Below are 16793 nucleotides of genomic sequence, written 5' to 3'. Positions count from 1 at the left end.
AATACTTCAAATAATTCTACCAATCAATTAATATCATTAGTTGAATTATTTTCTTGGAAAAATTCCCACAAAAATCATCATGATCCCACCTTTGGGAGTTTTTTTTTTAATTTTTTAAAAATGCCAAAATCTGCTCTAAAAACCGCAATTCTTAAAATTTCTCAATGAAAATCACATTAGAATACTTCAAATAATTCTACCAATCAATTAATATCATTAGTTGAATTATTTTCTTGGAAAAATTCCCACAAAAATCATCATGATCCCACCTTTGGGAGTTTTTTTTTTAATTTTTTAAAAATGCCAAAATCTGCTCTAAAAACCGCAATTCTTAAAATTTCTCAATGAAAATCACATTAGAATACTTCAAATAATTCTATCAATCAATTAATATCATTAGTTGAATTTTTCTTGGAAAAATTCCCACCAAAACTCATCATGATCCCACCCTTGGGAGTTTTTTAATTTTTTAAAAATGCCAAAATCTGCTCTAGAAACCGCGATTCTTAAAATTTCTCAATGAAAATCACATTAAAATACTTCAAATAATTCTACCAATCAATTAATATCATTAGTTGAATTATTTTCTTGGAAAAATTCCCACAAAAATCATCATGATCCCACCCTTGGGAGTTTTTTTTTTAATTTTTTAAAAATGCCAAAATCTGCTCTAGAAACCGCGATTCTTAAAATTTCTCAATGAAAATCACATTAGAATACTTCAAATAATTCTACCAATCAATTAATATCATTAGTTGAATTATTTTCTTGGAAAAATTCCCACAAAAATCATCATGATCCCACCCTTGGGAGTTTTTTTTTTAATTTTTTAAAAATGCCAAAATCTGCTCTAAAAACCGCAATTCTTAAAATTTCTCAATGAAAATCACATTAGAATACTTCAAATAATTCTATCAATCAATTAATATCATTAGTTGAATTTTTCTTGGAAAAATTCCCACCAAAACTCATCATGATCCCACCCTTGGGAGTTTTTTAATTTTTTAAAAATGCCAAAATCTGCTCTAGAAACCGCGATTCTTAAAATTTCTCAATGAAAATCACATTAAAATACTTCAAATAATTCTACCAATCAATTAATATCATTAGTTGAATTATTTTCTTGGAAAAATTCCCACAAAAATCATCATGATCCCACCCTTGGGAGTTTTTTTTTTAATTTTTTAAAAATGCCAAAATCTGCTCTAGAAACAGCAATTCTTAAAATTTCTCAATGAAAATCACATTAGAATACTTCAAATAATTCTACCAATCAATTAATATCATTAGTTGAATTTTTCTTGGAAAAATTCCCACCAACACTCATCATGATCCCACCCTTGGGAGTTTTTTAATTTTTTAAAAATGCCAAAATCTGCTCTAGAAACCGCGATTCTTAAAATTTCTCAATGAAAATCACATTAGAATACTTCAAATAATTCTACCAATCAATTAATATCATTAGTTGAATTATTTTCTTGGAAAAATTCCCACAAAAATCATCATGATCCCACCTTTGGGAGTTTTTTTTTTAATTTTTTAAAAATGCCAAAATCTGCTCTAAAAACCGCAATTCTTAAAATTTCTCAATGAAAATCACATTAGAATACTTCAAATAATTCTATCAATCAATTAATATCATTAGTTGAATTTTTCTTGGAAAAATTCCCACCAACACTCATCATGATCCCACCCTTGGGAGTTTTTTAATTTTTTAAAAATGCCAAAATCTGCTCTAGAAACCGCGATTCTTAAAATTTCTCAATGAAAATCACATTAGAATACTTCAAATAATTCTACCAATCAATTAATATCATTAGTTGAATTATTTTCTTGGAAAAATTCCCACCAAAAATCATCATGATCCCACCCTTGGGAGTTTTTTTTAATTTTTTAAAAATGCCAAAATCTGCTCTAGAAACCGCAATTCTTAAAATTTCTCAATGAAAATCACATTAGAATACTTCAAATAATTCTACCAATCAATTAATATCATTAGTTGAATTTTTCTTGGAAAAATTCCCACCAAAACTCATCATGATCCCACCCTTGGGAGTTTTTTAATTTTTTAAAAATGCCAAAATCTGCTCTAGAAACCGCGATTCTTAAAATTTCTCAATGAAAATCACATTAGAATACTTCAAATAATTCTACCAATCAATTAATATCATTAGTTGAATTATTTTCTTGGAAAAATTCCCACAAAAATCATCATGATCCCACCCTTGGGAGTTTTTTTTAATTTTTTAAAAATGCCAAAATCTGCTCTAGAAACCGCAATTCTTAAAATTTCTCAATGAAAATCACATTAGAATACTTCAAATAATTCTATCAATCAATTAATATCATTAGTTGAATTTTTCTTGGAAAAATTCCCACCAAAACTCATCATGATCCCACCCTTGGGAGTTTTTTAATTTTTTAAAAATGCCAAAATCTGCTCTAGAAACCGCGATTCTTAAAATTTCTCAATGAAAATCACATTAGAATACTTCAAATAATTCTACCAATCAATTAATATCATTAGTTGAATTATTTTCTTGGAAAAATTCCCACAAAAATCATCATGATCTCACCCTTGGGAGTTTTTTTTAATTTTTTAAAAATGCCAAAATCTTCTCTAGAAACCGCAATTCTTAAAATTTCTCAATGAAAATCACATTAGAATACTTCAAATAATTCTATCAATCAATTAATATCATTAGTTGAATTATTTTCTTGGAAAAATTACCACAAAAATCATCATGATCCCACCTTTGGGAGTTTTTTTTTAATTTTTTAAAAATGCCAAAATCTGCTCTAAAATCCGCAATTCTTAAAATTTCTCAATGAAAATCACATTAGAATACTTCAAATAATTCTACCAATCAATTAATATCATTAGTTGAATTTTTTTCTTGGAAAAATTCCCACCAAAAATCATCATGACCCCACCCTTGGGAGTTTTTTTTTTATTTTTAAAAATGCCAAAATCTGCTCTAGAAACCGCAATTCTTAAAATTTCTCAATGAAAATCACATTAGAATACTTTAAATAATTCTACCAATCAATTAATATCATTAGTTGAATTATTTTCTTGGAAAAATTCCCACCAAAAATCATCATGACCCCACCCTTGGGAGTTTTTTTTTTTTTTAAATGCCAAAATCTGCTCTAGAAACCGCAATTCTTAAAATTTCTCAATGAAAATCACATTAGAATACTTTAAATAATTCTATCAATCAATTAATATCATTAGTTGAATTTTTTTCTTGGAAAAATTCCCACCAAAAATCATCATGACCCCACCCTTGGGAGTTTTTTTTTTTATTTTTTAAAAATGCCAAAATCTGCTCTAGAAACCGCGATTCTTAAAATTTCTCAATGAAAATCACATTAGAATACTTCAGATAATTCTATCAATCAATTAATATCATTAGTTGAATTATTTTCTTGGAAAAATTCCCACCAAAAATCATCATGATCCCACCCTTGGGAGTTTTTTTTTAATTTTTTAAAAATGCCAAAATCTGCTCTAGAAACCGCAATTCTTAAAATTTCTCAATGAAAATCACATTAGAATACTTTTAATAATTCTACCAATCAATTAATATCATTAGTTGAATTTTTTTCTTTGGAAAAATTCCCACAAAAATCATCATGATCCCACCCTTGGGAGTTTTTTTTAATTTTTTAAAAATGCCAAAATCTGCTCTAGAAACCGCAATTCTTAAAATTTCTCAATGAAAATCACATTAGAATACTTCAAATAATTCTATCAATCAATTAATATCATTAGTTGAATTTTTCTTGGAAAAATTCCCACCAAAACTCATCATGATCCCACCCTTGGGAGTTTTTTAATTTTTTAAAAATGCCAAAATCTGCTCTAGAAACCGCGATTCTTAAAATTTCTCAATGAAAATCACATTAGAATACTTCAAATAATTCTACCAATCAATTAATATCATTAGTTGAATTATTTTCTTGGAAAAATTCCCACAAAAATCATCATGATCCCACCCTTGGGAGTTTTTTTTAATTTTTTAAAAATGCCAAAATCTGCTCTAGAAACCGCAATTCTTAAAATTTCTCAATGAAAATCACATTAGAATACTTCAAATAATTCTATCAATCAATTAATATCATTAGTTGAATTTTTTCTTGGAAAAATTCCCACAAAAATCATCATGATCCTACCCTTGGGAGTTTTTTTTTAATTTTTTAAAAATGCCAAAATCTGCTCTAGAAACCGCGATTCTTAAAATTTCTCAATGAAAATCACATTAGAATACTTCAAATAATTCTACCAATCAATTAATATCATTAGTTGAATTTTTTTCTTGGAAAAATTCCCACCAAAAATCATCATGACCCCACCCTTGGGAGTTTTTTTTTTATTTTTAAAAATGCCAAAATCTGCTCTAGAAACCGCAATTCTTAAAATTTCTCAATGAAAATCACATTAGAATACTTTAAATAATTCTACCAATCAATTAATATCATTAGTTGAATTTTTTTCTTGGAAAAATTCCCACCAAAAATCATCATGACCCCACAATTGGGAGTTTTTTTTTTTTTTTTTTTAAATGCCAAAATCTGCTCTAGAAACCGCAATTCTTAAAATTTCTCAATGAAAATCACATTAGAATACTTTAAATAATTCTATCAATCAATTAATATCATTAGTTGAATTTTTTTCTTGGAAAAATTCCCACCAAAAATCATCATGACCCCACCCTTGGGAGTTTTTTTTTTTATTTTTTAAAAATGCCAAAATCTGCTCTAGAAGCCGCGATTCTTAAAATTTCTCAATGAAAATCACATTAGAATACTTCAGATAATTCTATCAATCAATTAATATCATTAGTTGAATTATTTTCTTGGAAAAATTCCCACCAAAAATCATCATGATCCCACCCTTGGGAGTTTTTTTTTAATTTTTTAAAAATGCCAAAATCTGCTCTAGAAACCGCAATTCTTAAAATTTCTCAATGAAAATCACATTAGAATACTTCAAATAATTCTACCAATCAATTAATATCATTAGTTGAATTTTTTTCTTTGGAAAAATTCCCACCAAAAATCATCATGACCCCACCCTTGGGAGTTTTTTTTTTAATTTTTTAAAAATGCCAAAATCTGCTCTAGAAACCGCAATTCTTAAAATTTCTCAATGAAAATCACATTAGAATACTTCAAATAATTCTACCAATCAATTAATATCATTAGTTGAATTTTTTTCTTGGAAAAATTCCCACCAAAACTCATCATGATCCCACTCTTGGGAGTTTTTTTTTTAATTTTTTAAAAATGCCAAAATCTGCTCTAAAAACCGCAATTCTTAAAATTTCTCAATGAAAATCACATTAGAATACTTCAAATAATTCTATCAATCAATTAATATCATTAGTTGAATTATTTTCTTGGAAAAATTCCCACAAAAAATACATGATTGAAATACATAACGTTCCTGATGAAATGATACAGCAGAATAAAGTGAAACTTGCAAGTGATATTATAGTCGATGCTCTGGAAATTGAGGTGGCTGCTTCAGAGATTGTAAATGCCCATCTGATTACGCTTGGGCCTGAAAAGAAGAAGAACATGCTCCTTGTGAAGCTTTCTAGTGAGGAGGTGAGGAGGAAGATCATCGTGGCAAGAAGGGAAAAAAACCGAGCAAATAATTACAAGGGAATATTCCTCAACAAGTCTCATCAGAAGGAAGCACGTATCACCATCAATGAGCGACTTACGGCGCGTCGGAGGGAGTTGCTGAAGGCTGCCAGGGAGTGGAGGACGAAGCTGGATTTTAAATTTGCCTGGGTGGATGGGGGGATCGTGAGGATGAGGAGAGCTGAGGGAGAGAGGGTTTTTATTATTAATACTTTCAGTGACTTTCAAAATCTAACAAAGTAACGTAGAGTAGTTTTTTTTTTTTTTTGTCTTCATTTTCTTCGTTTTTTTTTTCTTAAAGTAATTCAGAGTAGTAAAGTTTTTTTTTTTTTTCATTTTCAAGTAACGTAAACTTTTTTTTTTTTAACTTTTAGTGTACCATTCTTGTTTTTTTTTTTTCAATTCTATTTTTTGTTGAAATTTTTTTTTTCTCTCACTTTTCTTCATTCAGATCTTGTACATACACGGTTAAAATGCTGATCTGCTCGGTCGTTTTGCAGAATATTAGGAGCATTAGAAAGAATTTTAATCTGTTGTTGACTACCCTTAAAGCGACAAGTCTTTATCCTGATATCATCTGCCTGACAGAGGTGTGGATCAAAAGTGACGAAATTCCGTTATATAGTTTAAAGGGTTATAGAACTCTCCATAGGTGTAATGATCAGTACAGGTCTGGCGGTGTTATTATTTATGTTAGGAATAGTTTTTCATGTAGAGTAATTCCAGTGAACTTTTCCTCTGCGGATGCCCTGTGCGTTTCTGTGGGGATTGGTGATGATGAGTTTATTTTTATTTGCACCTATCGTTTTCATAGGTTTCCTGTTTCTAGTTTTCTGGTAGATTTGGATAACTGTCTTGGGAGTATTAAATCTCACAATGTCTACATCCTCGGAGACATGAACATAGACCTGGGTAACGGACGTGAGGCTGATGACTATATGACCCTCTTGTCAAGCTATGGGTTTGAGGCGTTGATTAATTCACCCACAAGAATCTCGGGGCAAAGTGTAACATGTATAGATCACATATGGGCACGAAATCGTAGAATGGTTCTTTCTAATACTGCAGAGGTGCTGCATGTGGGTGTCTCTGACCACTCTATGCTCTCCCTCAAGTTTGAAAAAAGTTTATGTGGACGACAGACCCCAAAAGAAGTGCAATTTAGACGGAAAATAAATTTTGCGGGCCTTAACGAGAAGCTCAGGTGTGAAGTCTGGCTAGAAATTTATTCGGAAACGAATGCTTCGAGAGCATTTGATCTTTTCCTCAATCGATTCCTACAAATTTTGGAGGGGTGCACTACTATGCTCTCTGCTTTAAATTCTGTTTCCCCTAGACAACCCTGGATTTCCCCTGAACTTTGTCGAATGATTCGAAGAAAAAATTCAATACTAAAGCTAAGTAGGAGAAAACCAAACTGTGAAAGATTAGCGACCTACGCAAAGGAACTTTCTAAGAACGTCCGAAAATCAATCGATGAAAGTAAGAACTCCTACTACATGAACAAATTAAATAGATCGCAGGGTAATTTGAGGAAGACCTGGGAGACAGTTAATGAACTGACGGGCAGATCTGGGGCAAGAGATCGGGTTGATGCAATTGTTAATAGAAATGGTAACTTATTGACGGATCCACTTGCAATTTCTGAGGAATTTAATGATTATTTTCTTGGTGTTCCGCGGTCCATTGCGTCGCAAATCGAACCCCCTAGTGTGGATTATGAGATCCGACCCCTAAGCGTGGAATCACTATATCTTACACCTGTGACTGCCATTGAGGTTCGTAGGGTAATTTTCTCGCTTGAACGGTCCTCCTCACTCAAAAAAATTTGTGAGCGAATTCGCTTACGTTTGGGATGCGCCAGATGGACTTCCACTTGGTGTGGTAAATTTGTATACAAATCGTAAGCGTGTTTAGCTACATTCTGTAGATCAATAAAGCATCATTTTGTTAATGCATTTGCTATCAAAATGCACGTAAAAATATAAAATAACGTTAGAAATTTTTAGTACAAATCATTTATTAATTTAGATACATTTCTTAGCAATTTTTACTAACGAAGCAGGTCTAAAATGGCACACAATATGTTAGTGATTTCGTATTCAAAGAAAACCCAATTTTAGCATCATTTTGAACCCATATTTATATTCACATAGGAAATAAAATTACATTTTTTTATTATAAATTTTTTATTCATTAAAATACATTTTAATTTATAATTACTTTACTAACAATAAATATCATAGAATTCATGAAACATGGGGAAAATGTTTTTTTACATTGAATTTCATCAAAGTTAACAATTGTGATATTATTATCTGTGATAACTATTTTATAGACTTGTAAGTCTTCATCAAATTTTTCAATTTCATACTTTTGTGCACTAATATAATATTTGGTTTGTACCATAAATATGTCCAGGATTTTATAAAAGTATCCATTTTGATTATTTAAAGCCTTATAGAAGAAAAACACCCCTGAGACAAAATCTTTGTAATTTGGTATGTGTTTTAGAAAAATTAAGTCATTTTTTTCATCTGTGATATTTAATTTTTGGGTAATAAGTTCAATATTGTCTGTTGGATTACTAAGTATATGAACATCATTTTTCTCATTTTCTTTAATTAATTTATTATATAGAACTTCTTGATGTTTGATTGACAAAGATTTAGGTATGTTTTTGAAATTTTTACTTGATTTTGCGAAAGTTTTGAGACATGAATGCTTTCCTTCAAAGCGCATCGACCAAGTGTTCACCAGTGGACCCATTTTTAATATAATACTTGGATAGTGTATCATATGATGATGCTTGGCTTTCAGAAGGAAATTAGGGAAATTTTTTTTTAAAAGAGAATGGTGCTCGAAAATCAAAGTTTTAAGCTCATTGATGGATGAAGTTTTGATTTCATAAGAAAAAATAATTCGAGAAATTTTTATTAATAATATCATAAGTTGACACACTTGTTTTAAACTCGGATCCGTATAATTTTTGAAATGACTGTAAAATATTAATGGTAGATTTACTAGAAGTGTCCAACATTGACTTGCATTTTGTCCGATGTGATTCTTTCCTTTTAGTCGAATGGGAGATGGCAAATTTCTCCTTTCTTCAAAAGCAAAATTGAAAGAGGATATCAAAGAATTAATCTCATGTAGGGTGTTATGCTTATGATCAATTAGATAATTAAAAAATAAATTCAATTCATATTGAGCAACCCCTTCTAAGACATCGTGCATGATGTCTATAGAAGGATTTTCCACCACATGGAAATATTGCAAATCATTAAAAAGTGAGTTTTCTCTGACTCCTCTAATATGATCTGAATTGTTACCTAATTTGGAAACATCATTTTCATAAGTCTCTTTGGTTCTCATTGAAAAGTCTTCTTCTCGAAATTTGTACTGTATCTCATCAAGTTTACAAAGACATATGCGACAAAAGTAGTCGCTGTTAAAATTTTTTTTAAAACCCAGCAGATGGTTTAGACCTAAATTATCACCACAAATGTTTAGCAAGAACCCTTTAATATTTTTAATACTGCCATTCCAATTAATTTCCACCCCTTCATTTTCCAGTTTTTTTAAGTCTTTAATAAGAACCTTTACAACATCGTTGAAATCACTGTTTTTCAAATCTTCCATTTTTATTAGTGCAAAGAGATATATATGATCCAACTTTGAATTTTGTCCTCGTTGAACGTTACAAATATTGAAATAAAATGCTCCTATTTTATGTTTACCAATTTTTGTTCCAATCGGGTTCACTGTTTCAAATTCATCGAAATAAAGACTTATAAAAATCAATTCATTTTTGTTCAGATTATTGAAATTAGTCTTAAAGACAGAACCGTCATGAAAGCCTTTGATCAAAGTTGAGTCATGTTCATTTTCATCAAGTGAATACTTCAGTGTCTGAGTTTGGGGCAAGTTAAAAACAAATTTTAATGTTTCTATTAGGCTTATCTTAGCAAATGTAACTGGTTGTTGTACATTCAAAAAAGTTTTACTACTTATTTCCATTCTCCTCTTTGTTTTCATAGTTAACAAAATTTCTTCCGGTTCTGGCATTTTAGAAAATACGTTCTTTCTTCTCATATATGTACTTTTACTGTCAGACACGACTGCGGTTAATGAAGTTTGAATTTCAGAAAGCTTTTTTAATGCAACTTCCAAGCGAGGAGATGACATTATAATACTTCTAATTATTGAAAACAAAATATTCAAAAATAAATAAAGGAAAGTGAATATGAAATTTAATACAACATTGGAGACAGTAAAATTGTGTATATCATTTGCAAAATTTTTTAAGCTAGAAGTTAATTCTTCATGATCGCTTTTTTCTAAACTTTGAACGGAAACATCTGACTCATAATATTCGGAAAAAGTTAGTTGTGACTCTTCTATTAAAGTTGATGGGTCGTTTCTTGAATTGTTAGGAGCATTAGGTTGCAATGAACGTGAAGAAACACTGGGGATTTGTCCGTGGAAACAAACACTCATATGATGTTTTAATCCTTTAAGCGATGCAAAAGTTTTTGAGCAAGATATATATCCGCATTTTATAACTGTTTTCGGTCCATAATTGAATAAGTGCACATATTGCAGATCTTTAATATAAACTGCTGGGTTTTCAAAAAATTTATCACAAATTTGGCACTTGATATTACTCATTGGACATCAAAATCATACGACACTTATTGATAGTAGTATTGGGAGTTTCATTTCCCTTAATTTTGAACACGTAGTTCTGAATGTAACGGAAAAAGTTGCGCAGTGAGGCTTCATACTCCAAATCGAATACAAAATGCATCTTGAACATAATGTCCAACGCATCAAGAAAGGTATCATTGGTTACTATGAGACTCTCATCCAAAGACACGTAAAACTTTCTGATGTCGCTCCTTGTGTTCCCCTGCGCGATGATAGTTGGAGACGGTTTTGCATCAGGCACTCTGCCTGCCTCGTAAAACTGTATCAAATTTCCGCAGGCTTCTTTGAGACTTGGTCTACCTTGGTGACCTCGACCTCCACCAGTTGGTGGCAACAGTGACAGCCAGTTGAGAGTTGCCCAAATTGGCGTGGGCCATCCTAGATTTTACATTACAATGAAAAAGAAAAAAAAATTGTAAAAATAAATATAAAACAAAGTTCCTCTGATTATGTGAGATATGCCTAGCGCACAATAATATTTGTTTTGTAAACATGTTTTTGGCATTTCAATATATATATATAGATAGATAGATAGTATAATGTTTTGAAGAATTACTAAGAGTTACTGAACGTTTTGAAGAGTTATTAAAAATTTAATTTCTGAAAAATAAATATCTCACGGTATTGAATGTCTGTACAAAAACTTTTTGAGTATTTCAGGACAATTATGAAAATGGAAAGTCTCACTTTTTAAATTTTAGAACAAGTTTTGCCTCTTTTACAAAAGATCAGAATAGTGTCTCGTTTCTTCAATTCTAAATAACGAACAAACCTTTCAGAAATTAGACTAACAATGTTGGGCATGAGTTCATTGCCTTTTTTCCAAAAATATCAAAAGTAACTTTTTTGTGTTTCTTTACTTCAAACTTAATGAGCAACGTGAGAAAAATAATGAACTTTTAAAAGTATAGGAAAAGAAAATATACTCGGTTTTAAGTTGTTAGAATCACCTGATTCGTTAAGTAATTACTAAGAATAGTAATTTTTAAAAATAAATTAAGATTCATTCGTCTTCAATTAAGAATATGATTTTTTTTTATTTCTACGCTAAATATTTGACTTAAATTTTTGGACTTTCGTTTTCTCAAGGGTGAGAGGATTGTTTAAAATTTGAAATATGCACTTGTAAAATTGACTGGCATCAATCTTGTAAACTCTTTATAGAAATTTATTATGCAAAACAGCACCCTTGATTTATTCAAAATAAGTAGCAAGAAAGCAATATATGTAATAAAAAAAGCATTTATAAGACATATAATAAAGATAGAAAATTATACATACCATTGTCTATTTTGCGCATTGCTTGAGTATTTCCCAAAGTACATAGCTTTGTTTGAAATTCTTCATCAAACAACTTCTTCAAGCAGTTGTTCTTATCAGGGAAAAGCAATTGGAAATCAAGCTGAATCTACATGTGAAGTAAAATAAAAATTGTTACAGGAAAACAAGTACAAAATTACAATAAATTTTTAGTAAACAATCTTGAAGAAAGTAAAACTCACCAATCCCCGTGTATCCAAAAACCTTGGATACTCTAGAAGAATGTTCTTCTTTAGTGGTGTTTTCAAAAACTTTCGTCGGATCGGGAAGGTTTTCTCCATGGCATCAAATATTTTTTTTTCATCATTTCGCCAGAAAAGCGTTTTCAATTCATCCTTGACTTCTTCCAAGTCAATGCAATAATCAATGTTGTTCTGTACCGGAGAAGAATTCCCCTGGTTTATCAATGCAGTTGGCTCAAATACATTACACTCTTCTCGCTTCCTTGATAGCATTCTATTGATGCAGTTCCCCAAAAATCCAGAACGTTTATCTGGATTATAAACTGCATCCTAAGAATATGCAACGATATTAGTTTATACACATAAACATTCTGAATAATTAAAAAAAAATCTTACATATCCCCTCGGAGAATCTATTTTTAAGGACGGAAAGAGCTCCACGGTGGCCTTTGCGTAAGCTATTTTATCATCTTTTTTGGGCTGAGGCCGATAAAGCAGAAGATGGTTAGCAATTATTCGAATTGCCATCTTCCTTTCACGCTCAGTGAGCTTGTTTTTTGTCAACAGCTCGGCACCGTTGATTAAAACAGTTCTTTGAACTCTAAAAAACTTGCGAAGCTCCTAAAAATAAAATAATTCAAAATTTATCAAGGCATATTCAAATTTCGTCTTTCCCTAAAATAATCCCAAAGACCTCTCGCAAATGTTTTGAATTATCAGTACTACAGTAGAGTCTTGCTATAGTCCACATTTGGTTCCAGATTTACCACTTGGGTCGCACTATAGTCCATGTAATTTTTTAAAATTATCAACAACTTTTAGTATTGAAATTGCTCGACGGCTTCCACTTTCTTTGCGATTGTGGTACTCGTCCTCGTTCTCTTCTTTATGGATCACAATTATCACAACTTACTCAATAAACTTTATCAAAAATATTAAAATAATTAAGATAACATTGCATGTCGCGTACTAAAAAAACATAATCCAACTTAAAATCAGTGTTTTGAAATCAACGGTCAATAAATTGTGGCCTACAGAGCGATGGCCTATAGCGAGTCTCTACTGTAACAGTTTTTTTTTTACTAAAATCTTAATCTTGGAAATACTTGACTGTTAAATTTTGATTTTTATCTTGATCTCAGAATAAGGACCATTGTTGGGGCAAAGTGATATGATAATAAAGAACTTAAAATTCAGCTTGACATCTTAACATAGATATGATTTAGTAAGTGTTGATCAATTTTGCGTTTATCACTGAGCAAAATGTAATATTTTATTGATCAAAACCATTTATAACTTTACGTTAGATGTACTTTTGCAAAGACTTGGGTCTTCTACTGATCAAAAAAATTAAATACCTTCGCAATAAGGGTTGGCATCATATTTGGATTCTCCACAATATTCCCAGTGGCCTCCGGATACCCATTTCTTACTGGAACGTCTCCAATGGCATCAGACACATCTTCTTCGTGTCGTATAATATAATACGAAGTTTCGACTTCTGAGAATGCTGCTGGCAAGATTCTAACTCCCTCTGAGTCTAAAATTTTTAGCACCCCACCGTTTAAGGACAGTTGATTGCGCACTGAAAGTTATACAAAAAAAAATTAAAATAAAAATAAATCAAAAATAAAAAAAAACTAAAGTAAATTTAAGCCTAAATACAAGACTAAAATTGAATGAAATGAATTTTAACTTATTAGAAAATTGAAAAGTCTTCTTTTTAAAAATAGCGCCCCTAGTGGTGGTTTTATGAACTTGCGATGTTAGAAGGGGAAGTGGCATTTCACGAGAGCTTTCCAAAAAGTCCTCACTTTTTAAATTCTAACAATTAGAACCGGAGTTATGGCCATTTTAAGAAATTTTTTTGGACCCTAATAGCTCGGGTCAGGGGGGTCGAGGAACCTTAAGTTTGGTATTGATGGGAAGCACTAAGGCCCAGCTATAACATACTAAATTTGAGCCCGATCGATGCCATAGGGGCGGAGTTATTGAGAAAACAAAAAAAGGGGTGTCTTCAAAATGGCGGAAGGAGGGGTGGGGAATGGGGGGTCAATGCACCCAAGTTGCAATTTTCATGCGGTATATAACCTTTGCCGAAAACCGCAAGTCGATATCTCTTTTAGTTTAGGAGCTATTAAGCTCCAAAGAGCGGCCGGACGGCCGGCCGGCCGGCCGGTCGGAAACGTAACTTGGCCCCCATATATTCGTGATCAGGAAGTGCTGAAACACATTTTGGTCAAATTTGAGCTCGATCAGACGACATGAAATTTTGTCATCAGGAGATATTATTAAGAATATCACCTAATACTCTTCCTCAGTGCTATTTTTTTCTGGAAATTTCCTTGAAAGCATAGAAGCTTTTAACACGATACACCATGCATCAAAAAAGAGCATTTTTCACCTATCTCATTTAAATATTCACTATTAAACTACTCACCACTATTTTCCAAGTCCTCGTAGCTTAGGATTTCACTGAATTTCACGTTTATAAAACACTTTTCATTATTAAATTGCACTCGCAAATTTTTTTGCTGCGCCATTGCACTGACTGAGAGACCCACGCTTCTAGAATGTTCCAGGAATGTGAAAAAATTTCTTCCGCGAGAGTCCTAACTGTTTCTCTCTCTCACTTTACTCTCTTCCTGCTGTTGCTCGCGCGGCTTAGCATTCATCGCTCTCACTCTCCACTCTCAGCATCAAACTCAGTAGCGCACGCATTACTCACGTCACTGGATTTCTCTCACTCTCCCGTTTAGCAGCAAAAAAGTAGCGATTTAGCTTACAGGATTTTCAGGCGTTACCGAACGTGAGAATTTTTGTTACACCAAGTGGAAGCTAAAGCGCTAACGTGTTTTTGGGCGTCACACTTTTTTTGCAGTGTCATGTATAGAAGTTTTCCGGTTAAAAAACAAAACGATTGTTACTTGTGTATTGCTTTTAAAATAAAAGTATAGAAATGCATTTATACTTCAGCCATGGCATATTGAATTGTGCATAAGGGAAGTTTTAATGATTTATAAAGTTGGGAGGATTATTAATTAGGTGGCAGTCATGTTATAATCCCTAGTCGACCGTTAAGCGGTCTTCAGACTAGAGGTTAAGCCCAGTTCCTGAAGGTTTCAACAAAATCCTAAATAACGAGCAATCACTGAGAAAAAAAATGGGGGTGCGATTAACTTTTTTTCCTCATAATTTTAACACCTTTAAGTTGTAAAAATATTAGATGAGATCATATATTCTGTCAGTAGAAGAGGTAAAAAGTTTGGAGTGGTATATATCAGCTCCTGATGAACATAATTGGATGAGTGAACTATTGTTGGAAAGCTTGGTTCATTAGCTTTCAGAATCTGGTATATGTAGTCTGCTATGAGTAAATCATGGTCATCCAGAACCATTTATGTCGAAGAAGACACTTTTTGCAACGTCTTTTTTGGCCATCTACTTCTGGGACCAGGAGTGACCCACTTTTCTCGTACTTGGACTGTTCGTTAGAGGAACTCAAAGGGTATAATTTGTAGAAGAAACTTTTTTTTTGGACATCTTACTTTTTTTTATTCATCGACTTTTGCAAGAATTTTAACATTTTATACGCATAGAAAAAAATGACAGAAATCCTTCTATCTCATTTTCTGGACAAACTAATGAAGATATCGACTTGGAATGTTCTAAGTACTCCCCCATAAGTTGATCCAAGGAATCCAAATATCATATCAATTTCATCCCCACGTCTATCCTTCCCCTCCAGAAACCACTCTTTTAGGATTTTTGTAATTTTTTCCTTGCGTGTAAAATGTTAAAATTCTTGCAAAAGTCGATGAATAAAAAAAAGTAAGATGTCCAAAAAAAAAGTTTCTTCTACAAATTATACCCTTTGAGTTCCTCTAACGAACAGTCCAAGTGCGAGAATTGTAGGTCACTCCTGGTCCCAGCAGTAGATGGCCAAAAAAGACGTTGCAAAAAGTGTCTTCTTCGACATAAATGGTTCTGGATGACCATGATTTACCCATAGCCAATTACATATACCAGATTCTGAAAGCTAATGAACCAAGCTTTCCAACAATAGTTCACTCATCCAATTATGTTCATCAGGAGCTGATATATACCACTCCAAACTTTTTACCTCTTCTACTGACAGAATATATGATCTCATCTAATATATCAACATTTTTTAATGTTAATTTTACACCTTTTTAAGGGTAAAATTAACATGAAAAAGGGTAATTTTAACCCTTAATACACCTAAAAAGCAAAATATTTACACCGATTTCGGATCAATACTGCAGGGTAAAATAATCATTTCCGGAATGTTATTTTAACTTTTTCGGATTTCTCTGTGATTGTATCGGTTTTTAAGAATCAAATAGGTTTTTCATCTTTAATGATCCAATCCTAAATTAAATATTTCCAAAAGATCGTGATTGGTAAGAAATTAGAGTAGTTAAGCCATATGGCTAAGCCTTAGGTCGGAAACCAGTATTAGGGATCTGAATTCAAGAGACGAATCTCTGCAGTTCAATAATAATTTTAGTCAAAATGACCAGACTTGAATGCATTTGAAAACACCAATTTTGAAACAAAATTTCGTTACATTCGGGATTTCAAGACTTTGGCTTCCACCATTTAACCGCACTTAAAGTAAAAAACCTATTGATGCCTTTACTAAGGAAAGCTTTCAGGTTTAGCACACACTCAGACTTCGAACACTTCATATTTTTTTTCGAATTAAAAAAAATGTGACCTATAGTTTTTTCAGAATGTGTTACTTTACACTAACTATTAAAAAATATTGCCACTAACTCAGATTCATTAAAAGAATTTGGAAAACAAATTATGAAGTGTTCGAAGCTGGGGTGTGTACGAAGTCTAAAAGCCTTCCCCTCCTTCCCCTAATTATTTTTATATTGTGAACATTGTGAATGACCG

At 31.8% G+C, this 16793-nt stretch overlaps 1 protein-coding gene across 1 annotated transcript; it reads right to left on the bottom strand.

Annotated features, from left to right (window-relative positions):
• Positions 1 to 8434: 8434 nt before the first annotated feature.
• On the bottom strand, positions 8435 to 14632 carry LOC129808958 (uncharacterized). The gene is made up of 6 exons (XM_055858866.1): positions 14308 to 14632; positions 13226 to 13452; positions 12264 to 12488; positions 11868 to 12197; positions 11647 to 11773; positions 8435 to 10743 (listed from the first exon to the last, which is right to left on the bottom strand). The coding sequence occupies exons 1-6, from the start codon at positions 14408 to 14410 to the stop codon at positions 10319 to 10321; spliced, it is 1437 nt and encodes a 478-aa protein (XP_055714841.1). The 5' UTR covers positions 14411 to 14632; the 3' UTR covers positions 8435 to 10318.
• Positions 14633 to 16793: the final 2161 nt, after the last annotated feature.

Source organism: Phlebotomus papatasi, unplaced genomic scaffold (assembly GCF_024763615.1).
Source record: "Phlebotomus papatasi isolate M1 unplaced genomic scaffold, Ppap_2.1 HiC_scaffold_24, whole genome shotgun sequence".
Taxonomy (NCBI): domain Eukaryota; kingdom Metazoa; phylum Arthropoda; class Insecta; order Diptera; family Psychodidae; genus Phlebotomus; species Phlebotomus papatasi.
Note: the sequence above shows the minus strand (reverse complement) of the source record. Positions and strands in the feature narration are given on the sequence as shown.